Source organism: Dermacentor andersoni, chromosome 2 (assembly GCF_023375885.2).
Source record: "Dermacentor andersoni chromosome 2, qqDerAnde1_hic_scaffold, whole genome shotgun sequence".
Classification (NCBI taxonomy): Eukaryota; Metazoa; Arthropoda; class Arachnida; order Ixodida; family Ixodidae; genus Dermacentor; species Dermacentor andersoni.
The window spans coordinates 234655906-234682210 of record NC_092815.1 but is presented as its reverse complement, the minus strand read 5'-3'; the positions used below and the strand labels follow the sequence as shown (position 1 = coordinate 234682210).

The following is a 26305-nucleotide window of genomic DNA, read 5'->3' as shown; positions in this document are numbered from 1 at the left end:
TGTGTTTGCATCCCTTCAGTAAATCTGTTCAACAAATTGGCCACATTTTTTTACTTAGAATTGAATCTAATCCCCTTCTCAATATCGCCATTGCCTTGTGTTGCCCTTCTTTCCAATCCTGTTTGATAAGGTACCTACCATTTCTCAGCTTTGGTCAAGTTCTCCGAGTGCATCCTCTCGCCGACGTTTACCAATTGTGGTACGCAGGTGCGCGTCAACCGTGTTACCAGACCCGCCAGACAGGCTGGTTAGTCTGTCCTCGTGTGTCATGCGGGGAGCTTTTGTCTGCCCCCTTGTGTGGCGATTCCCCGAAAGTGCACATGTAGTTTCAGCATGTTTCGAGGTGGTTTACCTTATACCCGAGAAAAGTTGCTGCGCAACAGTGAAAGTCGTTCGGGGACGAACAGACGAGGAGGCAGTGTGGGACGGATGCAGTCATCGGAAGGTAAGAGCCCAGTGAGTGTCCCCATTTGCCGAACGTGATGAAACTTGTACAGGCTGCCGATTGGACGAAAATGACGAGACCTGTACTGGCTCGACGATTGGCTGAAAGCGATATGGCCCCGACGGACTGAAGGGCTTATAAGCCAGTGAACCATTGGAAAGGGAGAAACGTTCAGAGACATGCTTCTTGCCGCGGGCCGCAGCGCACGATTTGCTGCCGGCCAATGATGACTTCTCTTTTATTTTACTTGTTTCTAAGTCCTGTACTTAAAGTAAATAAATCTCTAATTCTTAAAGTCCACCTTACCGTCGGCCAGCTCCTGCACTCAATGGATGCATACTCCACATGTAGCACGCGATAAACATCAACTGCAGCTCGTTGCTCTGTTGTTCATCTTGTTTCGTGTCATACTTTTACGCTGTTTTGCTCCAAGATGCACCAGATAGCCCACTTTAACACCTTATTTCTAATGTTTAAAATACTTGTTTAGATTGACTCTTCTCTACTTAGCCCAGCATGACATACAATCATAATTGTTCAGTTAAAAGGGTGTGAGAACCTTGAATGTTGCTCACAAATTTCAACATCTGCACAACTCAGTACTAGTGAAGCACAGTTAAGTGGGCTTCCAATATCTGAAACTAGTTGTGAATTTTCTGCCAATGTATTATTTTCTTTACTCAGCTGTTTGCTCTTGTACTGCAGCATGCAGTTGCTAGATGAGCACTGACTACTATTCCACTAGTACATAAACAATGCTGTCACCTTTACACTTTAGGCACCATAAAGGAAGATGCTGCACCCTGCTTGAAACTTGACTTCCACTAATTGGACCCCGACAGGACCAATGAAACTGATCGAATTATCTGGCGAAAAAATGTCGCAGTCACAGCCAACAGGTGAAGCATCAATTGTGATGGCAAATTAGTAGACAGCTATACGAAGTAAGGATAGTAGCTTTATCGGCCATATAAATTTGCAAACATTCGCTTACTAACTAAATTAACAAGCATGGTGCCAAGTGCACACAGACATAAACACACGTCACTCGATGATTGCGGACACTCGCTCAGGAGAGGCAGCAGCAGCAAGCAAATTGACCTTTGTGCTGTCTCTCGCTTTAATGTGAACTAAGCAGCAACAACACAGCGTACAAGAAGCTACGAGCCTGCAGTGCAGCTAGACTAATCTGTCTCCATTACAGATTGCTTTCAAGATAGGACTCGCGTGGCAGTGCTCAGCCAAGTTATAAGCAGCTGCCGCTGGAGTAAAACTCCCCCGTCCAGTTGCCTTGCACACAGTGAAAGACAATGTGTATCCTCCCCCCGCCCCCCCTTCCTCGTCCGAGATCAAGCCACCACCCTCGGCTCACCCTCCCGCCTTTTCAGTCCCACCTACAGCATGCAGTGTGGGACCATGATGTTATCACAATTAAGACTATGTACAGAACATCACGCTGACGGTAGAAATGCACCTGGAAGTGTCCATATAGTTACTATCATAATAAAATGCCAAAACACACCTCTGATTCATCTAGCAGTATTGACCCGATTCTAACGCCCCCGAATCAAACGAGCACCCACTTTCTATGTGCCCAAAGTGTAAAACAAACATAAAAATGACATTCAAGCTCCTAAATAAAGCCAACACCAAATGCACACCTAACCTTTTATCAAGTAATATAGGCAAGGTTATAATATGCATTACACAATGGCAATTGGTTTCCTAAATCGCCGCATTTGTGGCTCCCGAGAGACCTTCAGCTTTTCTGCACAGTCCCGGCACATCTTGAGTGTCCAGGTGCAAGCGGGCAACACCCTCTGCTGGCACCATGGTGGTCTTGTTGCTCATTTCCGCTGCTTGCTGAGCCACCTCCTCAATGCTCCGCAGCTTGGCTCGTAGTTGTTCTCGCAAAACATCTTGTAGGGCCAGCTCTTCCTTAAGGGCCTGCTGTCGTGCAGTCTCCTGAGCGTACACACAGAATTTATAGCAGCATTTGCGGAAAAAAGAAATTCACCCAGAAAATACATAAAATAGCACTGTTTCTAGATATTACCATGATGTTCATGGACTATCTAGCATTCTGGCATTACTCACAGAGATCATTTAATCAGTGCTCAATTTTTTTCTCTAAGCATTCAAAAGTTATAAAAATGGTATAGCTGCATCCTGCCTCAAGTCCCTTGAGTAAGTCATGTGCACAGAATGAACATTGGCAGAACAGAATGAACCAGCGAGATCGTGCGTTTAATTACAAGCATGTTTCTTTATCGTTGCCACTACCTGTGGATGTGGGAAAAGGGTACTACTACACCACATCGTCTAGTTCATGCAAAGGTCGCACCAAGCAAACAGCGCAAGGAGAACATAGTGTCACGAGCATACCTTACATTCACTCTGTGTCACAGACTTAAAAAAAGTAAGCAGTCAATCTGAGGTCAACATGTTTACAGTTGGCAGTAAGCTACGAAAGATATGCACTTCCATGCAGAACATTTGAAGTCAACATGAAAACTTGACAGGTGTTATGAAGGCACACAAAGAAGTTTATAGTATGCCATATCAGAGAAGTGTATAAAATTACATTTAGTTGCAATGAACGAGAAGAAGAATGGGATTGGGATCTGAGAGACTCAATTTTTTGTTTATCACAACAATATGAAGTGACAAAGATCCACGGAAGCCATAGTAGACGTTAATTGGTATGTTTAAATTAAATGTATAAACAATAAAGAGAAGTGAAATAAAGTGGCTGAAAAGAAATCTTGCCAAAGCTAGGGGTCAAACACACATCCTTCATATTGCACATGCGATGCTCTCATCAGTTAAGCTATTGGGGCACCATCCTGCGCCCATTTTATTCGGTATTTGTGTACGACATTAGCCCTGGACATACAGATTGTAGCCTCAAAAACCTATCGAGTGAGTCGTTGATTGGCAGAATGCTGTCTGACCATCAGTACACTGTCACAGATGTCATGACAGTGTAATGCAATCCCAATTTCAAGGACAGAAACGTTCCATGCTGTCACAGGAATGAAGAGGTGCGTCTTACAGTCAAAGCATGCCATATAAATAATTGTGGTAGCATGAGCGTAAGTCAGCCTTCGATTATCTTCTGTAGAGAACTGTCATGCCTTTCAAAAGTGAACATATGGCGTCCATGGTTGACAGCTCAGTGCTGCCTTCCCTGGGGCACGTGCAAACATTTTTTCTTGTTGTCCTTCACATCCACTATAGTGCGGCCTTTTAGTTCATAGCAGGCATTTATGCCACCCTTTTCATTCATCTTGTGTCCACATTCTCCACTGCTGCCTTTTTAATATCACGGCTAAAACAACATTCTTCGGGATGCCGTGAAACAAACCACTGCTGTCAATGATAAGGAAGCTTTTTCCTTCATTACCCACAAGAAATAAAAGCTAAGGTATCAAGATACTTTTGAAGTAACAATTTCCTTCAAAAAATTGAATTTTTCTTTTAATTTTATGGTTTTATGCAATCAAATGTACTCTTCTACCTATCGCCAAAAGAATATTGGCTCTACCTTATGCCGTTCAAAAGTTACGGGCTAACTTGCAGTATATACCGTAATTCGTGGAACTTAAACTGACAGATTTCAGTTGTACATTTCTTACCTTTATATTCTAGATCGATAATATGTAAGCATAATTTTTTCGCAAACATCAATTATATGATGTGAAAAACGTAATAGTTTACAATATTTCGGTAATATATTGCTTAACGGGCCCCTCACTAGGTCTGGCCATTTTGAGCTGACAAACACAGAGAACACAATGCACGATAACGATCATCTGCAAAGTATTACATCGCTACGCGCCATGGAAAGGCCTGAAATTTCAAGCCGAACACCATTTTTCCTTCTCCTCGTGGTCACCTTGCTCCAAGCCAGAGGATGACGTACACATGCTAGTGCGCCTACGTACATATGTTTGAGCTCTGACATCCCTCATGGTGACACTTCAAGAATTATTCAAGGCAACATCTGTTATTTGAGTAATATGTTGCTTGAACAGATGAATTAAAGCTTAGCGAAATAATAAAATATACAAACTAAATGTCTGCATGTTTTTGTTTTACTTTGCATCGCAGCAAGAGAGATGTACTTCCGTTTCGTCTGCTTGTTCCAACGTCGCGTATGCAGACGCCGAAACAGTCATTTTCTAGCGTGTTCCAGCATGGGATCATGCTCTGTGATTCGCTTATGTCTGTCTCAGTATTCGTGTAGCACTGACTCATACCGCTAGTCAGGTGTCCTCGTGCACAGCGCGCAAAATTGTGCGCTGCGCGAAACGAGACAATCACAACAGCTCGTGCACGACGGTGTCAGTGGAAGTGCACTGCACCACAAAAAGCGAGGTGAAAAAAAGAATGAAGGCGGGGCAGCTCGTGACGTGCGCGTCGCGCAATCCTCGAGCTCCGGTATAAGAAAACGCAGAGAAGGAATTTCGCTTGCAGAGGCTAGACGAGGCAAGTGGAGAGAGCGTATATGTTTGCAGTAAAGCTCGCCTCTTGAAATCATGGGTTCGTGGCACTGAAATATTTCTATCTAGGCATTAATGAGCCGATTTGAAAAAAGTTTGCCGTGTGGCCTGGTGAGGGGCCCTCTAAATTTCACATAAGGCACTTCACTGGCCTGATCTGGCAATAGCCGTAGGAACAGTCCACATTTCAGAAGCGCCAGCAATCGGAGCATATGGAAGCATTTACTGGTGAGCAGTTGAGATAAGCAAGAGATGGTTTAGAGCATTGATGGGGGGAAAAGGAGGAAAGAGATGGACAGAACCAGAATCGTTACAGGCACAGGTAGCTAAAATATGTATATAGGTTTAGTGAAGAAAGAAAAAATCAAGGAAAGATAGGCAATACGCTAGACTGTGGTAGATGTAAAACCTGTTTAGATCAAGTAGGCTAGGTGAATATTTCTTGCATACCCTCCCCCCCGCCCCATATATCTGCCACTTTCACAGCAGGAACCACACAACTTTAAATGCATTCCAGGAAATGTAACTGAGCTCCGCTTTCTTTTCATGAAGGTATCTTGTCAGATATCTGATTGAGCAAAGCAGCCCAGAAAGAAATATGAGGTTATAAATGGGTAAAACACGACGAGGAGGATGCTCAAGAAGAGGCTTGTTACATCTCTAAAGAGTACTAGTCCTCGGGCACCTTGCTTTCATTTCTATCACTCAACTTATAATTCTTATTCTCGTTTTTCTTGAAACGAAAATTTGAAAATTTTTGCACTGCAATATCATTTATGGACATTTACTCAGGGAAAATTTTATAAGAAAACTTGGCGAGCTGTCTTATTATGTATCAAGGTAAGTGATCAACTAGAATTATTAAATTCCACTCATTTTATATTATTGCCAGTTTTCTCAAAGTATTGCTTTGTGAAAAGGCAGTTTTTCTTTGTGTTTTCAGTTTCTTTTCTCGATAATTCCACAAATATGCATCACATGTTTTTGATTCTGGTTTATTGCACAGCTCCATAGGTAGTCCTTGATTAACTCTAAAGCATTTTGGGATAGAGCAATTGGTTTCAAAGGTACCAATGCTCAAGTGCTGGGCAATTTATTTTTTGGCACCTTTTAAAGAAAGAAATCGAAATAAAAAAGACATTTTTTTAGAACATTAAATGCATAAATAGCATTAAAACCGTCTTTCTGACAAGGGACACCAGTACCATAATTTTATCTACTACATAAAAATTTCGTGTCTCCTCATACGTTAAATGAAGAAGGCTTAGCAAGCAATAGACCACCAACAAACACAAAGCTAATAACTAAATTGGATTGGCTTGACCCTTCAAATGCAATGACCTTGTGGATAGACAAAGTCCAAGAGGCTTAGCCAGAAATGAAATTTGTGGTTTTTAAGCACTTCATGAAGACTAAAGGCTTTCAAGGCCATTCAACCCTTCCAGGGTAAATTTCTCTCGCCACATGTGACCACCCAGGGTCGATATTTTTTTATTGCAGATTCCAATTCTGAGGGACCTATTTTGAAAAAAATTTACCGTAATTTTTCTAGGGTGACCATAAAGTGAAAAACAAATATTTTGGGCTGGTATATATGTACTGTTTATTCATGAATAACAACAATAAAGAAAGGAAATGAACTTCTAAGAATTAAAAATTTGATGCATTGTTATACATATAGTTCAAGGCTTAGAAAATGCGCACACGAGAATATTTCGCAAGTGTCAATTGTTCCTGCTCTTACACTAACATTTACGTCCATAGTGTAATCAAAGTGCGTAGGTGAACGCACTCAAGAAAACTCTGTGGTTGTGCGCCTGTCAGAAATGCAATACATGTGACAAACTTCCGCTAATCTTCATCCTATCGCCAACCAGAGGAGATTTGTTTTCGCGAGTATAAAAAAAAAAAATAAGGAAAAGCATGCACGGCGGCATTCTTCCTATGCGCACCCTTGTGAGCACTAAACGAGCGAGAAACAGGTGGTCACCCTTTGAGCGATTAGTAACGAGATAGCCATAAGTTTTGCAAGCGCAAGAAGCCAAAACCGCCCGCGGAGCAAAACCCAAACTGACGCCCACCCGCACAGGCGCCAATAAAACAAACCATGCAACGAAAACTGAAAGGGAGGTGCAAGAAAAAAATTCTCTGTATTCCCATATAGTCGCAGCATATGCCAGAAAAGAAAAAAGGAAATTGGCACGCTCTTTAAATGTACAGACGACGCCGTAAGTATACGGCATCGCCCATTTTGGACATGTTCGTGGTGCCTTATACTGTATTTACGTCATTGGCCTTGAAAGGGTTCAATGAAACCAGGACTGCTGCGAACCCCACAAACACTTGCACACAGACAGAGCACATCACCACATTGTTTACCTAGGCATGACAAAAGGCAAAAGGTGTGGCTGAATCAACGTGGTAAGAGATAGCTGGAGAAAAGGCAATGGCTTAGTGCACAAGTCAGTAAACTGCGAAGCGCAAGGTGGAGAACAATGTATATTTGGCCTGCAACTGGGGGTGGAGCATGGAAATGCCTATGTGCAGGGATTCCAATGTGCATAGTGCCCCTACCTATCTATCAGTGTTACACAACAGCCCTTCATGACGCACCCACAGCCCAGCAGTAGTGATCAACTGTCAAGCTTGAGCTTCCTTCAACACTTGTGCCTTGCTTCGTCAGTTTGCCCTCTTTCATCGCTGTAGATGTCAGGACATTACACGCTATAAGTTGCCTACCCGAGTTGACGTAATGGTGAAATATGGTGAAGTAGGTTTACACGTCACACGAGCTCACATTCACTCAAAAGTACAATCTCCTTTTCAAGAAAAATCATTTCTCCATTAGCATTAGTGCTTTAGTGCAAAAGCAAAATAATTTCTCCATTACCATTAGTGCTTTAGTGCCTTCCTGTTTTCTTTTTTTAAATGAAAATAAAATAAAGATGTTTTGCGTGTGAACTACAAAGAGCTAGGTAGTTCCAATATGCGACACTGCTTCTGCTCCATGCAGAGTGCTACAACAGCAGTCCATCACCCAGAGTGATGAATCCAAGTACCTTAACAGCAGGTGTAGAAATATGCATGTTGTTGAAAGATGTACCATGATGCCATAAAGTATGGTAACGTACGGTTGAACTTGAATTTTATTTTTGTATCTATACAACGTGCACATGACAGGGGCACAGACAAAAAGCCATAAAATCGGCCTGACTAGGTCCGTGTCCCTTGTTGGTTTCTTTTGGCATCACATAGCAATGCGTGCATAAATACAAGATGAACAGATGTATTGGAAAAACAATATAGATATAAACAATGTGTGGATAAATGGGACTATTTGTACAAAGTTACTTTTGCACAGCGGCGAAAAATTGACATGAATGCTGAAATTGTAATTGTCATACAAGTTACAAAAAACAGGAACAGGAAAACAACAAAATGCAGACAACATAAATAACTTTTCATTTACGAGTAAAATTCACAGAAATACAAAACTAAATAAGTCACTGTGCAATTAATGCTTAGAATGCCTGTACATCAGAACAAAACACAAAGAAAAGCACTAAGCATACATGTGAATGACAATATGAGTGGCAAGTTTGGCACCTAATTGAAATAATAAGTATGGCGATTAATGAAGAGAGTAAAGTAGAGATGGTAGTTCATGGTGCAGCATTTGATTCCCGTAGTTAGTTCTTGAGTGCGGAATATGCCAAGTTTCTCTGCGACGTATACGGAAACTGCTTGTATTTAATGTTAGCCTTGACATGTGCACGAGAAAATTAGTGCTACCGTTCTGTTAAAAAGCATTTTAGCAAAATTGTATTGTAGACCGATTTTATCGGCGTTATATTTAATTGACAAAAAAGAGGATCAGTATGTACATCAAATGAAGAGCTTGAAATTGCACGGATGGCTTTCTTTTGCAATAAATATAGAATGTTGACATTATTGTAAGTCTTGTTGCCCCATACGAGGTGACAATAGTTAACATGAGATAAAAAAAGAGAATTATAAAGTAGGAGCTTCACTCTTAATGGTAAAAGGAAGCGTAATCTTATTAGTATTCCAACAACTCGTGCAAGTTTTTTAGCAATAATGTTAACATGGTCATTCCACAGCATATTCTCTTGGAATATGACACCTAAGGTTTTAACCGATAGTAGTATGTCTATGAAAGAAGCACCTATTCTTAGATGTCCGTCAATGCTATGCCTATTGTTTTTTGGCTGAAAAAGCATGCCTTTTGTTTTGGTAGTATTAATAGTTAATGAGTTGAATAAACTCCACTGGTTTATTTGGGCTAGTGTATCATTAGCAACACACAGCAATTCTTTCACGTCCTTAGAAGTTATGAATAAACTAGTGTCATCGGCATAGATAACAGATTGTGCGCCAGTACTGATATTAGCTATCTCATTTATATACAGGTTAAACAATACTGGTCCTAGTACGCTTCCTTGAGGAACTCCAGAGAATATAGGCAAATCTTTTGAACAGTTGTTACCTACGACAACGGTCTGATACCTGTACTGCAAATAACTTCTAATTAAGTTCAGGAAAGTTCCCCTAAAGCCATAAATGTCAGGTTTTGTTAGTAGAGTATTGTGACTAAGGGTGTCAAAAGCCTTCGAAAAATCAATAAATATACCGAGAGTAACTACATTGTCTTCAAAGCCTCGCAAAATTATCTCTTTTTGCATCAGTAAAGCTATTTCTGTTAAACGACCTTTTCTAAACCCATACTGGTAATCTGTATTTACATTGTGCTTTTTACAAAAAGGGGTCACTCTTGTATTAATCAATTTCTCGAGACATTTAGAAAAAATAGGCAGAATAGATATTGGCCTATAATTTGAACGCTCGTTTCTATCGCCAGATTTGAAAAGTGCTGTTACCTTTGCTACCTGCATGCACCGAGGAAATATACCATTTGCCAATGAAAGATTGTACACGTGCTCTAAGACAGGACAGACTAGGTCTAGAACATGCTTAGCTGGGTGAATCTGCAAATCATCAATATCGCAACTTTTGCTATTTGGAAGGCTAAGAAACGTGCTGTTGATTTCATGAGTGTCATTGGGGCTTAGGAATGCACTTTCGACGACTTTTGGTTTTACATATTCTGTGCAACGAGGATCGTAGAAACTATTCACCAGCGATACAAAATGATTGTTAAAAGCGTCAGCCAATGCCATGCCTGACGTCGGCTGATTATTTATTTCTAACTCTGCTGCATTCTCTGGCTGATTGTTTACACGAAGTAAACCGTTTAGTTTTTTCCAGGTGATATTGGTTCGCATTATTGTTTCTTCATTAAATAATTTCTCGAAATATTGCGATTTTGCTACCTTCGAGTACCATTAACGTTATTCCAGAATTTTTTGAACTCGGCTAAATCTTTGCATTCCTTGTGCCTAGGAATTGCTTGAAAAGAGCATCTTTTTGTTTGATCAACTTCAACCTACTGTCAGTAATCCAAGGTTTCCTTGCTTTTTTCGCTTTTGTTGTTTTGCCTTTAGACGACTTTCTGTAAGCGCTCTGAAAAAAGGATAAAAACAACCCGTCCGCTTTGCCACAGTCTTTTTCGTTATACACGTCTTGCCAGTTTATGCGCAATATTTCGTTGTGAAATTTCTCAAGCATGAATGGGTTAATATCCTGAAATGTGAAGTGTTGATCTTTAGAAAGATGCGAGGGCAACACAGGTGAATTAACAAGTAAAAAAAATTAAAAAATTAAATTATGAGGTTTTACGTGCCAAAACCACTTTCTGATTATGAGGCACGCCGTAGTGGAGGACTCCGGAAATTTCGACCACCTGGGGTTCTTTAACGTGCACCTAAATCTAAGTACACGGGTGTTTTCGCATTTCACTGAGCAACCACTGAGCAACCACGGCGGGTAATTAACAAGTAGAAAAATAGGCAAGTGGTCACTGACGTGAGCAGTGATGACGCCTGATTCAATGTCTTGTGTGTCAAAATTCGTAATGAAAACATCGAGTAAACTTTGGCAGTCACCTTGAATACGAGTAGGAGCAATAATTGTATTAATGCAAGCATTTGATTGAAGTACCCGCAATGTGTCTCTGTGAAGTGGGCTATTGTGTAACATGTTAATATCAATATCACCACCCAAAACTAAACTGTAGTCGTTATCGTTAACCCAGGATAGCAAATTGTCAATGTATTTAAGAAAATTAACCACATTCCCTCCCGGTGGGCGATATACCACAGAAAGAATGCTGTGACCATGAAGAACAGTCAAAATGTCAAAGTCGGCAGTAACTTGAGTAAAGTCTTTCAACAATTCACAACGCAAGTTAGTCCTAGTAAGCAACAGAACACCAACGCCCTTTTTATTGCACCAATTCAGATAATGAGAGACATAGTCTGATATTTGCAGCGCTTCTTCGTTGCGATACCATGTTTCGCACATCATGACAATGTCGAATAAAAAAAAACAAAAGAAGACAGCAATGCATTGAGATCATCGTCCTTATTGCGTGCAGATTGCGTGTTTAAATGTAAAAAGGATGTGCACTAATTTCTCTTAGAAAATATTTTACCAACGTCGGTTGGTGTGAACAGTCTTTCAGCCATGTTTAACCCTTTCGCTGTCACGGACGTACCGGTACGTCATCGCGCTTCCCCCCCACAGTGTCACTGACGTACCGGTACGTTCTCTATCGCGCATTCAAAATTTCGCGCCTGAGCCCTAAGCTGGCGCTCCCGGACTTGGCCACGCCATATGTTGACTCTTCCTACAAGTTCGTATTTTCGCCCCGACCTGTGTTAGTACACGTATTGAAGAGTACGGTGCGACTGCCACGCCCCCCTCTCCTTTTGCCGAGTGGCGCGGTGGCTCCGCATTCGCTGGATCATGCGTCGCGCGCGTGTGGTTATGGGTTCAAGGGTTGTTGTCTTTATTTTTCTTCTGTTGGTGTGTCTGCTACGGCGCGTCAAGTTCAGGCGCACGCGCCGCCGTTGCCTCTCCAAAAAGGGTGACTCGATTGCTGCTTTCGCTCTCTCGCCGCACCCTCGCTTCCGACTTGCAGCAGTAAACGTAAAGCCCTTCGAACTTTGTTTTAGCCTTTTTCCATCTCCCTCTTCTTGATCACACAACGTCCCATTTATCTCCGTTGTGCGGGCGACTGAAAGCGCATCCTCCCTGCGCGCGGTTACTTTCGGATAGCTGAGCGGCGCGAGACCTTCGTCTGCTCATTGGAGCGGTGGCTCTTACGATTCAGAATACGAGCCGAGCTCGGATTTGGACTCGGACAGCGTCCAATGCGACGAAGAGATGAGTTTCGCATCGTCAGATTCGGATGTTGAACGGATGTTATAGTCAGGCTGATGATGATGATGATGTTTACTAATAACAGCTGCAGAACATTGAAATGTGCATATTGCATTGACTATGTTATCTGTATACCAATCATAATCAAAAATAAATTGCTATGTTCATTCCCTGTTATGCTCGTTCCCTGAAACTAAGCCGACACTGGGGGTGCGTCACGGCCAGAAAGGTCCGACAGCGAAAGGGTTAACTGCTGCAGTAAGGACGACGTCTGATGCACACTTGCAAGCGCTTACTCCATTTTATCAAGGTCTTGAACTGCAGATATGCGTAGCGCCCGTGAGGTGTCAGTTTCCTGCGCGAAAATTTTACCATCTCAAGTCCATGCGTACTTCCACCATTTGTCTTTCTTTCGCGCAACAACTTGCCCAAGAAGCTTCTTTAGTGTTGGGCACAGGTGCTCATTTACGAAAATAGAAGCATGACCAGATTGACCGAGATCAGTGGCAGATATAAGCTTTTTTCACGCCTTTTCAATGAGCCCATCACACTTTGAACGCAAACGACACTGAAAGACAATATTCGGACAGCCACCGTCTTTCCGCGGCACATGGTGACACACATTGACGTCTGTGTCACAGATAGGCTCATTGACCAGGCTGCCGAGCTTCGCTACTACTGCAAAAAGATTTTCATTTTCAGTGAATGGCACACCTTTAATTTCAACGCTTCTATTTCCTGAGTACTGTTCCTGGGTTGTCACCCTCTCCTCAAGGCCAGACACTTGCTAAGCAGTGTTTTCCTTCTTTAAAGAAGCTTTTCCTTTTTCATTGCAGCACACTGTCTTGTCATTGCATCAAACTGGTTGCTGAAGAAATCAATAAAATGCTTCATATCTTTGAATTCCTTTCGGAGTTCTTTTTCAATAACACTTCACATGTCACGCATTTCTTGCCGAATGTCTTTTAGGAACTTGGCTAGTTTAGGCATCACTTTAGTACCGGACATTTACACTTCACATTTGGCAGCAGCGACGGAGTAAGTAAGAAAAGGAAACATACAAGATTCTGCACAAACCTGTGTGTAGGATGATCAAAGTAAGTAAATATGTCAGCTCCGCCCCCACTGCTGCCAAAGTGCCGGTCAGGTAGAAGATGCAGGTCCCTTATAGCCAGGGGCAGTGCCAGTCGAAGGTCACGGGGCGCTGATTTCACTCGAAAAGCTACGTCAGCCGTAACTGTGTATGCCACCCAACCGAAGACGGTATGATGTGAAAAAATGGGAACAATCCTGCGCAGACGCAGCCGTGAAGCCCCCAAGTGGCAGTCGACATTGTTGTGCCTCGAGGCGAAACCTGTGTGTAGGACGATCAATGTAAGTAAATATGCCGGCTCTGCCGCCACTGCTGCCAAAGTGCCGGTCAGGTAGAAGATGCAGGTCCTTTATAGCCAGGGGCAGTGCCAGTTCAAGGTCACGGGGCGCTGATTTCACTAGAAAAGCTACGTCAGCCGTAAGTGCATATCCCACCAAACCGAAGACGGTATGATGTGGCAAAATGGGAACAATCCTGCGCAGACGCAGCCGAGAAGCCCCCAAGTGGCAGTCGACATTGTTGCGCCTCGAGGCAAAACCTGTGCGCAGGACGATCAAAGTAAGTAAATATGCCAGCTCCGCCGCCACTGCTGCCAAAGTGCCGGTCTGGTAGAAGATGCAGGTCCTTCATAGCCAGGGGCAGTGCCAGTCGAAGGTCAAAGGGCGCTGATTTCACTCTGAAAGCTATGTCAGCCGTAAGTGCGTATGCCACCCAACCGAAGATAGACATTAGACATTTAGACATTATTTATTTCATCATAAATTTGTACATCAACATAAGCAAACAACTGTTGGGCCCATAGCCAAGGCTAGTGTGGGCCCATGTGGTATACATGCGTTTGTGCTGCGGCGATCAGGACAGTGATGAACAAATGCGTATTGATTATACATAATTGTACAGGATGAGAAAAAAGAGTAAAAAAAGAAAACATACATCAGTGCAACAATAGAATAGTATTACTGAAAAAATATCACCACAAAGACAAAGCAACATTCTTAACTAATTTTTAAGAGATATAATCTTTTTATGGAAAATAAAAAGTTACTGGCACTCTTCACTTCTATTGGTAAGGTGTTCCATATCTTTGTACCATGATACTGAATTAGTCTTTGACCATATGTGTTTCGGGTAACTGGTAAATTGAAATTTATGTTAGTGGCGTGTCTAGTATTTCGTGTAGGAATCACAAATATACTAAACGACAATGAGTGATTGCGACATATTATGTTATTCCCTAAAATAGCAACTTTCATTTCGGAGGATAGGGTAAAGGGAAGTACTTTCAACCTGCAAAATAAATGACTGCTGGATTCAAATGGAGTAGAAAACGTCATTATCCGCACCACTCTCTTTTGTAAGCACGAAATTGGATCCAAATATGTTTTAAATGTGGACGACCATGATTCGCAACAGTATGTCATATGACAATGAAAGAGAGAAAAGTAGATTATTTTCAGTACCGAAATATCGAAGCATGCCCTCGCCTTTAAGAGCCCATAACACGCTGACACTAGCTTCGAACATACGTTATCAATGTGTGGTTTCCAGTTTAAACTACTGTCTAGTGTCACGCCGAGATATTTAATTGTGTTCACCTGCTCCAGAATGCTATTATCAAGATATATTTGCAGAGGTGCACTGTTAACATGACTATGCCTAGAATGAAAAATCATGTAGTGAGTTTTAGCTTTGTTGAGTGTAAGGGTTTTTTTATAGGGTTATTATAGGGTTATGTATGATGTGGCAAAACGGGAACAATCCCATGCAGATGCAGCCGTGAAGCCCCCCAAGTGGCAGTCAACGTCGTTGTGCCTCGAGGCAGGCAAAACCTGTGTGTGGGACGATCAAAGTAAGTAAATATGTCGGCGTGCTGTACCACGGTTACAGCACGTGGTCCCGACCCACTTGCAGAAGCGTAACCAACCAGCCCTAGCCACATAATGGACTACATCCCTGATGTTATTACACTACACGTGTCTGACAACGCACTTGGAGAGCTACAGCAGCAGTCAGTGAGCCAAGCGATCACACAATGCCTATACTAGTCAGTTACAACCTAAAAGCTACAAACAAATATTGTCTGCCTGCAAAAGTGTACTGCACATGCCTGCGTGCCTCCGTGCTACAAAAAGTGTAGTTCCCGACAAACGTGAGTATTTTCCAACTATGGGAATATGTGTTACACTGCTACATTACAAATGAATGTCACAAATGTCACAATGTTACAAAAGGTCAAAAAAAAATTCACAAAGCTAATGTAAGTCAGTTGTGAATGCACAGAGTTCAGTCAATAAAGCTATAGTACATGTGTTGCTTAAAGGAATCCTGAAATTATTTTCACAATTTTGTGCAAACGTACCGAGTCATTAGGGTAGGTCCTTCTGATCATTAAGTGAGATATTTAACAGGGATAAGCGGGCTAGTTGGTGGTCGTTAATGGAATGCATCATGTAACCGCACTGAAAAACAAGGGACAAGGAAGGAACACACAAGACAGGCGCCTGTCTTGTGTGTTCCTTCCTTGTCCCTTGTTTTTCAGTGCGGTTACATGATGCATTCCATTAAGTGAGACATCTAAGCGTTCCGCATAAAGCATGTAATTTATTATAGAGTTTTAAAAATGTGCATCGTTAACCAATCGCAACAGTGCCGCTCTTGGGAGTTTTCAGCCGCCCCATTACCTGCTTTGTAGAGACGTCAGTCGAGCGAGCTATTAGATTGGCTAACCAAGTTGCATCATTGGGAATGTTTGAGACATGCTGCCTTAAACTCATTTTTAATAGCACTCATACGCATAGTAATTTATGTGCCCTTAAAAATAAGCAAACAAATGTAATAATCCTAGGCGTTCCTTGCAGCTCATCTGCTATTGCTCTGGCAATGGGGCAGCACGAAGGGGTTTTCACATGAAAATAGTAGCAGCAATGTCTTCTTTGGGAGCAGGAACGTGAATGGTTATAGCGCTTCATTATGCCAGACTTGCCCTGCAGGTATGTACAAGGAGTTAAGTGCAGCGACTACATGGCGTAGAAGATGACAGCGCTGCCCGTCAAGGTCAACATCAACTGAACTTCACCTTTCAAGCTAATAGCATTTGCTGGACCTACCAGCCACGAAGTAACAAACCTGTGCTGCCATATCATTCCGCGCACTCAAAACTTGTAAAAAGAGCTATTGTCAGCACGTGTTTCCAAAATTTCTCTCCGAAAATCGTGCACACACATGATGATAAACAGTTTTAAACAGCAGTCAAAGAGGCTGACTAATCCTGGTTACCCAACGCATTTTCAAGTGTCTGTTGCCGAGAAGCTTCTCTGGCAACTAAAATCAGAAATACAATGTCATCCGAATCCGGTGCTTGGTGAACAGAAGCATTTTGTTGTATTGCCTTGCATGCATAAGATTTCCCACAATCTGAAAAGAATTGGACAATGGGCGAATGAAACCGTCGTATTCTCGGCCTTGAAGAAACATGCCACAATGTGCAAGACAGGAAAAGCTGACAAAAGTGCGAGAATGCATGGTCAAGCATCAGAAACCTTACGTCACTTGCGATGAAGGTGTCGTGTACCGAATTCCCTTGTCATGCGGGAACCACTATATCGGACAAACCGGTGGGTGCTTGAGCGAACACCTTATGGAACATGCTCGCAATATCAGGTATAGGCGAAGGGAAATACTTGCTCATCACATCCTCTCCTGTTAGTCAAGGACGTACAAGCCGTTCCTTGATAAATGTGTTGTCATAGGAAGGAGCAAAGACAGGGTAACTCGAGAAATCATTGAAGCTGAAAAGATAAACAGAGCAGGACGCACATGTGTGAGCACATCTTCTATTTTCCTCTGTGATAAAGAGCTAGCGTTTCCGAGACACCGATACCGGTTGTATAAGCGATAGGGTTTTCTTCGGGCTTATAAAAGTTATGTATGTAAAAATATAATTTGTTGGAAGTTAGCGCTCATACTGTTAGTGTGTGTTTGAATTTTTACTGTCCCATACTCTGCACGCTATTCAGTGCTATTCAAATCATGCACCAACAAGCCCAAAAAGCTACGCTGCTGAACATCAACTACTTAGTCAACATAGTGGTCACCTGCAGCTTTGAAGAGAAAGGTGCTTTCAGAAGTAACCACAGGTTCTGCATTTGTCAGAGCCAAGTTTTCTAGATAATTTGCCAAGAATGATAACTGAGAAACGCCCTAACAAGCCAATATAAAAAAAATTGCAAAGGAGATTGCTTGTGCTTTATCACGTGTCAAAACATCCATCAGAAAGCCGCAATATTGAGTTAGACTTTGGTGTAGTGACTCCAAGTGGTTGAGCCACCATTTTGGTACAGCATTTTGCTATCTATATATTTCAAAAAATCTTGCTTGAATGCTTAAAAAAATTTTGAAACTTCTGAATCAGACAATGATTGGCTGCATGTGTAAATGTCTCTTAATATTTATAAGGAAATAAGAGTGAGACGACCTGTTTAGTCTGCCTTTTAATGAACTTCCTCTTCTTCTCTTCCTGCACCCCAAGTCTAGGTCGTCGTCTTTTTCTTATCTTCACGGAGATTCCGCTTCAGGCACTTCACAATATTGTAAATATTGTGAGTGTAACGCATGCTTGACTTTCAACTTCATCTCCACATATCCTCATCCATTGTACATCTTCATCTGTATATATCATCAGCAGCAGCACAGCTTGATCCTTGTGGTAGTAGCACGAGCTCGGCTGGAATAAAGCAGTTCCTTAGAAGTGGTGGACAGTGCTTTTCAAGGAGTTAAGTGCCTGTCACACGTTCTCACTGGAGCTCCGCTCGGGTCGCCGCATAACACCTCCGGCCATGCTCGCTTCATCGAATCCGAGCACTCCGAGGCCACTGCTCCACAGAAGCCTTCGCCTTCCGTCGTGACCATCAACAGTCACCAGCGCGACCCCCAAATCTTCACTGGTGTATGCGGGCATGACATAGAGGACTGGCTCAAAAACTACAACCTTGTCAGCGACTTCAACAAGTGAGACAGTTCACAGAAGTTACGGAACGTCCCGGTCTACCTGTCCGATGTCGCAAAAACCTGGTTTTGGAACCATGAGCCTGATCTTTCTGACTGGGTGACGTTCACGCAACAGCTTCGGCAGATTTTCGGTGCCCCAGCTGTTCGTGCTGGAGCCATGAAGAAGCAGCTTGGTGAGCGCATCAAATTCGCTGGGGAATTGTACAGCTCATACACTGAGGATGTGCTTGCATTGTGCAAGCGTGTGAATGCCACTATGTCCCAGAGTAACCAAACATGCCACATTATTAAAGGCATAAGCACTGTTGCCTTCAATGCCCTTGCTACGCTAAATTCTGCTACCATCCAGGATGTGATAACTACTTGCTAGCGACTTGAGGAGCACCAGTCCCTTTGGCTATGCACCGATACCTCCAACGTTCATCTCCCTTCAACCATGGACTTGCGAATGCTTATCCGCGACATTGTCTGTAAAGAGCTTCATGGGCGATGCTCTTCCTGCACTCCACAAAGTACCATCCCTTCTCCACTGACTGCCTTGCGTGGCATCATTCGGCAGGAGATCACGTCTGCATCACGTCTACCGTGCTCCGACGGCCCCTGCACTCATCAGGTACCAACATATGCCGATGTTGCGGTGCTCTCTCCAGCCATCATCGCCCCTTCGCCTACACCAGGAGACCACCCTCCAGTGGCTTTGTTGTCCCTTCCAGTGCATGTACAGCGTTACTACGCTCCACGTCCTGCTAGGCCCACTTGCTACTACTGTGGCTATCGAGGAAACATCTCCCGATTTTGTCGAAGGCGTCAATAAGATGTGCAACGTGGCTACGCTCCCAAGGAACGTACAAGCGCCCATCCAAAATTGGGCTATCAGCGCACATCTTACTGCTCCTTTTATCACCAGTCAGTGTCAGTATTTCAACAGTGCCACCTCAGTCAGGGTCGCTGCCAAGTAATGCCTCTTCTACACCATTGTTGGCAACCATGAGCCCTGACCTAAAGCCTGCCCAAAGTCAAGATCTCCTCCCATTATTGAACAAACACCATTCCTTGTTCAACATCAATTCACCCGTCCTCCGTATGACTACCGCCGCTAATCACCAAATACCGATTGGTGGCTCCCGCATTGTTCAGCGGCACCCATATTGCGTGTCTATTACAGAGTGCAAGATCATCGAGGAAAACATATCAGCCATGCTTAGACGAAATACAGGTCCTTCCTCGAGTCCCTGGTCTTCCCCAGTTGTTCTAGTGCAGAAGAAAGACAGCTCAGTGAGTTTTTGCGTTGATTACCATGCGCTGAACAAAATCCCACATGAAGATGTTTACCCCCTGCCATGGATTGACAATGCACTAGATTTGCTCCATGGTGCCGAATATTTTTCTAGCCTTGACCTTAGATCAGGCTACTGGCAAATACCGATGTCCTAATCTGACGAAGAAAAATGGCGTTTCCTACCTTTGATGGACTCTGAGTTCAGTGTGATGCCTTTTGGACTCCACAACGTGCCCACCACCTTCGAATGCATGACCGGTAACGTCTTGCGTGGTTTGAAATGGCAAACCTGTTTGTGCTATCTCGACGACATTGTAGTGTTTTCGACCACGTTCTCACAACATTTGCAACGTCTTGAAGTCCTTGCCTGTCTAGAAAACCCTGGCCTACAGCTCAATAAAAAAAAGTGCACTTTCGCCAGCAAGACCATCAAAGTTCTGGGGCACATATTCAGCAAAGAAGGTATTTGACCGGACCTTGAGAAGCTTGCCGTCGTCCTCGAATTTTGCGGTCTACTGCGTCAAAAAGAACTGTGCAGTTTGTTTTGGACTTGCTTTTTAGTTCTGGCGCTTCATACGCAACTTTGCTGAGCTTGCGTCCCCGCTCCATCAACTCCTCGCCAGTAATGCGCCCTTCATTTGGTCCGACGAATGTGAACATGCTTTCCTGGCTTTGAAACATGCCCTTACGTCAGACCCAGTACTGTGCCAGTCCGATCCGAGTACGCCCACCATCCTTCACACTGACGCTAGCAGTCATGGTCTCGGTGCCATTCTCCTGCAACGTAATAACACCTTCCGCGAACGAGTAATTGCTTATGCTAGTCGTACACTAACCACTGCAGAGAAGACTTACACTACTGTATAACCAAGCAGAAGTGCCTGGCTGTTGTTTGGGCAGTGCGAAAATTTTCCTTAGATCTTCACGGCTGCTATTTCACAGTCGCTACCGACCATAATGCACTGTGCTGGCTTTCATCGCTAAAGAATTTATCAGGTCGCCTGGGTCGCTGGGTGCTTCACCTACAGGAGTACGATTTCGATGTCACCTACAGGGCTGGAAAGAAGCTTCAAGACGCCGCTGCTCTATCTCGCTACCCTCTGCTGAATCATGACGATTCACTATCGCCTCTCCGTACTAGCATACGTTCCGAGTCCTCTTCATCAGCTTTACCCATCACTACTGTCGGTTGGCTAAGACCCGACAGTCCATCTGTCCTTGTGTCCCACCAACATATCGACCCATACTGCCGAACTATTCTCCAACGCATGGAAGGTTCTTCGTCACCTCCAAACGCCCGACTTCGTCGAACACTTAATTCAAGCTGCACAATGGGGCTTTACATCGCTACATTTATCGCCTCACAATGGCTACAAATGAGTCCTGGTCATACCATGTTCTCCGCAACGTGAGGTGCTCGAAGCCTTTCACAATCATCTGATGGCCGGTCATCTAGGCTACCACAAGACTTACGACAGAATACGAAGTCGCTGCTCCTGGCCTGGCCTGTCTTCAACCGTTGTGAACTACGTTGCATCCTGCGTTCATTGTCAAAGCCACAAATGCCTGACAACAGCTCCTTCTGGCTCTTTACAACCTCTACCTTGTCCCGCTTCCCCTTTCGAAGTAGTTGGAACATACGTTCTCCTCAGTGACCACGGCAGAGTCTTCCTCTCTTCTATCCTTGCCAAAGTTCTGTGCACCTCTAACACAATTCACAAGACGACTTCCAGTTACCATCCGCAGACCAACGGCTTGATGGAGCGTTTTCATCGTACCCTCTCTGACATGATTGTGATGTACATCTGCCCAGACCACACGAACTGGGATGCAATCCTGCCGTTCATGACATTCGCCTATAACGTGGCTATGCAACGTAACATCGGTTTTTCACCTTTTTTCCATGCTTATGGCCGTTCACCAAGTTTCGTTCTTGATGTATCTTCTTTCGACTCCTGTACTCCCAGAAGCTCCTTTCTCAGAGCAATTTGTGTCTTGCCTCGCGGACTGTTGTCACCTTGCCCGCCTTACCACCAGCATATCCTAGGACACTCGCAAGTTTCGTTACGACATGACCCACCGTGCTGTGACTTTTTCTCCTGGCGATGAAGTTCTTCTTTGGACTCCTGTGCGCATTCCCGGCTTATGCGAAAAATTTATCATGCATTTTATTGGACCTCACATACTCATTGAGCAGACATCAGCTTTCAATTACCGCGTCTCGCCCCTTAGAGCGCTGCCCGATTCCCGTTGCCGTGGGACAGAGATAGTGCATGTCTCTCGCTTAAAACCACATACCGCATTTCATAATACTTCCGCACAGCCAGGCGGCCACTTCCACAGCGAGAGGGAATTAGTGTGAGCGCAACATATGCCTGACTTTCAATTTCACCATCTTCACATACCATCATCCAATGTACATTTTCTTCATCTGTATATATCATCACCAGCAGCACAGCTTGATCCTCGTGGTAGTAGACGAGCGCGGCTGGAATAAAGCGGTTTCTTACAATATCACTGCATTCTGAGCAAACGCAGGCAATGAAAAAAAAGAGAGCGGTGTAGTAGTAATGTCTCTGCCTTCCACGTAGAAAGTGTGGGTTCGATTCACAATGGATGTTCTTTCTTGAATGCTAATGGCATTCTTTGCCTACTTCAGCTGTTTTGAGCCTGTCCATCAGTCCGTCCGTCCGTCCATCTATTTATCTATACTCTTACGCCGACTCAGTGTCTCAAGTTTGTTACCTGCTTGGGCCGCTTGCTAGTTATGTGCTCTTGGTCGTGATGCCATCATGGTTGTTCCATTGCATCATTCCAGCTGCATGATTTTACTCTCGTCATGCCATCGTTGTCATGTCTTCTATGCTGACCCAATGGCCCAAGTTGTCTAATAGCTGGGGCCAGTAAGTATGGGCTCCTGGTTCTGACGCCGTTGTAGCCGTTCCAGCTGTCATCCAACACTCGTCTTGTCGTCGTAATAGTCGTCGCACAGTCGTCATCATTAGTTGCCACACTGCCATAGTGATTTTATCATGGTCATAATCATCATCATTCCAGCTTTGTGATCTGACTCTTGTCATGCTCTCATCGTCACGCCTTCTACTTTGACCCAGTGGTCCAATAGCTTGGGTCAGTAGGTATGTGTTCAGGGTCAAGATGCTGTCGTGGTCATTGCACCATCACCATTCCAGCTTTGCCATCCGACTCTTGCCATGCCCTCGTCTTCACAACGTCGTAGTCGTCATGCTGTCAATTTATCATTGACATCACTTCTGTAACGTCATCCCATCATCACGCCACCTTCGTTTCTCTATCAACGTCAATCTTTCTTCATCACTGATTTGTAATCATACTGTCATCATTAAACAATGATTATGGCGCCTTAGTCATGTCATGATCAGACCATCGTCGTGATGCTGTCATGGTTGTGCCACCATCATCACTTTACTCTCGTCATATCACCGTCAAGCAATCTTCGCCATACAGGTTTCATGATACAGTCATCATACACTTGTCATCCCATTGTCCTCATGCTGTTGTCTTGCCATCGTCCCTGCAACATTGTCATACCGCTGTTGTCATGCCATCGTCGTCATGTTGTCATTTCACCATCGTCGTCACTTCAGTATTGTCACCTCATTGTCATCATGCCATCGTCCTCATACCATCTTCGCTGATAAATTGGTGCATTCCTTGTTTGCATTCCATTGTAATCATGCTGCCGTCATTCAATCGTGATTTTGCTGTTATTGTCATGCCATCGTCGTCCTTGTGTCACGGTCGCACAGACACTATCATGCAACCCTTGTCATACCATCATCATCATGCCGTCTTGGTCATGTGATCGTTAATTTTGTTTCTTCATCCGGCAGCTGTCATACCGTCTATGTCACACCTTCATCGTCATCTCATTGTCGTCATGCTGTCGTCATTATATGCCTTCGTCGTTCCATAAATATCATCACTTTTTCCTCATTCCATCATCACTGCATCAGTCTCATTCAGTCATTGCGGTGATGCTACTGGCCCAACCCATTTCGGAGCAGCTTATGGAGCAGCCAAAAATGCATTTCGGAGCATTAAAATTTACTTTCAGTGCAGGTTTACGAAAGTGATTGCAAACTATATTTTATTAGGCTTTTACATTGACAATGCACACAAAAGCAGTAAGTTGTCACTTGTTCATAAATTCAAACAGTAAAAATGACCCCCCCCCCTTCTTTCTATCACAGTCCTTGCTGTGGACTGCAATGGGCGGTGGTGTCCTCAGATGTGCTTAAAAAAGCATGGAAGCACTTGGACGTGCTACATGCAGAGTTCAGAAGCATTTCAATAACATTCAGAGTGATCTTGCTCCTATAAATGTATTCTTTAGGATGGAGCACTCTTTTGAGAAAAGTCACTGCCAGTGGCATGAAATATTTACTTATTTTTCCCTGTGCTGTGATTCACTGACAACCATCTACACGAAATACTGCGATGGTCGACACTACTGGAGCAGTTCACTTTTGCTCGTCATGCAGCTCGATGTGCGCCGCACCCCGTCGCAAAGTGCGCACATAGGCACATGACCTTTAACTGTGCACTGCAACGCTGTCAGATTAGGCTGCGATCAGTGAATTCAGTTTAGTGCTTTCTGACTACACGCGAACTTTCCCCATTCTGTCAAGTAAGCGCAAAAGCAACTTTGCGAAAGTGTTTGCTGCAATTGCCAGCCTGTCACTCGTGGCCTGAATCTCGGCTTCCGAACACCAGTTGAGCCCGCGATCTCATGCCCAATCAACAAAGTGGTTTACTGGTTCGAACAAAGTGGAGGTCATTTCACCGCAATGACCTGCCTGCCACTGTGTCAGCTGGCAGCGGATTTTGTCAGGGCCGTGTACAATACAGCAAGGTTTAGCCGGCGGCGCTTCGTCATTACCCAACGGTGAAAGTTGCTGTTTGGCGCCGAGTCGACCAAGTTCTCGGCAGCAGCTGTACGCCATTCTTACGCCGTGAAATCGCCACTCCAAGAAAAACGGCGGACAGGCGACAAATTGAAGAGCGGTAAAGTTGTTCATGGCTGCCATGTGCCCGCCAATGTGTTGGCGGGCACATCCCACAATGCCCAGCCCCACAATGCCCAGCCCCACAATGCACAGCCCCACAATGGTCGAGATGCGGACTAATCGGATCATAGGCAAGCATATAGTGCGCAGCAACATGTTCGCAAATTTGGCAAAGACCAGTTTTAGGACCTAACGAATGTTTGGGATCATATAAATGCAGGGGCGTTTGCCAGGACCGTCGGCCGGGATCGAATTACCATGAAAAATCTAAACTGGAGAAGAATTAACAGAATTTTACTCTACTGTAATAAGACATTGTGCGCAACGGTTATTGCTTGAAAATCATCTTGGCTGTGCTCACACTTTGGAAGCAAAAAGAGAGTGGAAACGTCAATGCGGGTAGAAATTCTTTTACACACAGGTATAAGATGTTCACATTTGTTTTGCCACAGCCACTGCCACTCTCGCCAAATCTACCTCCGCGTGGTGGCGCTTGTCACCACGCCATTTTAAGCAATATGCTCATTCATTGATCCATTGGTCATCAAAAGGAGTAATTGCATACCTCTGATTGCGTGCGACTTCACCTGCACTGATTTTACCTATGCATATAAAACAGACAAATAAATAGTTTTAGTCGACTTAGTCTGTTGTTTTCTGAAGATGCGCAAAGAGCAGCTGAAGAAGTGGATGCCCCAAAAGAGGCGGTGATAGACTCACTCGGCTCTGCAACAGCGTGAGACGTTGGGAGACAGCAATACTTCGCAGCTGCACCTTCTGCTAGTCACAATCTCCTCAGCAATCTTCATCCAAATCTCGCTGTTGTAGAGGCAGTGAGTTTTATCGTACAGCACAGGGAAGCTTTTGATTGTGTTTAACTACATCGTTGCTCACACTTTGGCTGCCACATTCAACGTTCACATGACAGTGCAGCTTCCGGCAATGCTGAACAACTTTTCACTTTCGCCGATGCGAAAAAATTGTTTGGAGAGCGATCCGGCTCACCGCCTAGTTTTCCACCAGCATAGGTGGAAAAGCGAGCGGATTTCTTGGGTTTTTTTCTGCTTTTGCCCGCAATCGACACCAAGTGTGAATGCAGCCTTAGGTCAGGCCGAAAATAGGCATTTTCAATGGCAGATGACATGTCAATCTTCAACGCATTCATTGTCTGTTGAGCTTCGCTTGAGACACACTGACACTAGCAAGGTCACTAATGGGGTCACCATCAACGGCCCATGGCACGGGCGTGCTGACTGGTCAAGTTCTAATTATGCAGGAAAGGCCAATTTCAGGATTGAAATAACAAAACTTTGGCCGCACAGCAATGTATTGCCGATGGCCTGGGACTTTTGGTCAGGATCAAATCAACTGGAAAATCTAAATAACCGGAGCCGAGTTAAGGGAAATCTATTGCAGAACCAATCTGTATCACAGTTTCACTTCAAAACAGGCCAAGCAGAGGGGATATTAAAAATGACTTTTGGACACTACTAAACATGGTTTTTGGGCACTAAATGGTTTTAGTGCCCAAAACCATGTTTAGTGATCCCCAAGAATTTCTATTGCATTGTGGGGAGTATCAATGTTGTCAAATTTAGTTCAAACCAAGTTTTCAGTACAGCCAAC

The 26305-nt window shown here is 43.9% G+C and overlaps 1 protein-coding gene across 2 annotated transcripts in view; it reads right to left on the bottom strand.

Annotated features, from left to right (window-relative positions):
- Positions 1-1390: 1390 nt before the first annotated feature.
- The window catches only part of LOC126539947 (protein MIS12 homolog), a 38181-nt gene continuing 13266 nt past the window's right edge, over positions 1391-26305 (bottom strand). For both annotated transcript variants that reach the window (XM_055075723.2, XM_050186773.3), the window contains exon 5: positions 1391-2410. In XM_055075723.2, the coding sequence (XP_054931698.1) occupies positions 2171-2410 (240 nt within the window). In that variant the 3' untranslated portion in view covers positions 1391-2170. The remainder of the gene's footprint in view (positions 2411-26305) is intronic.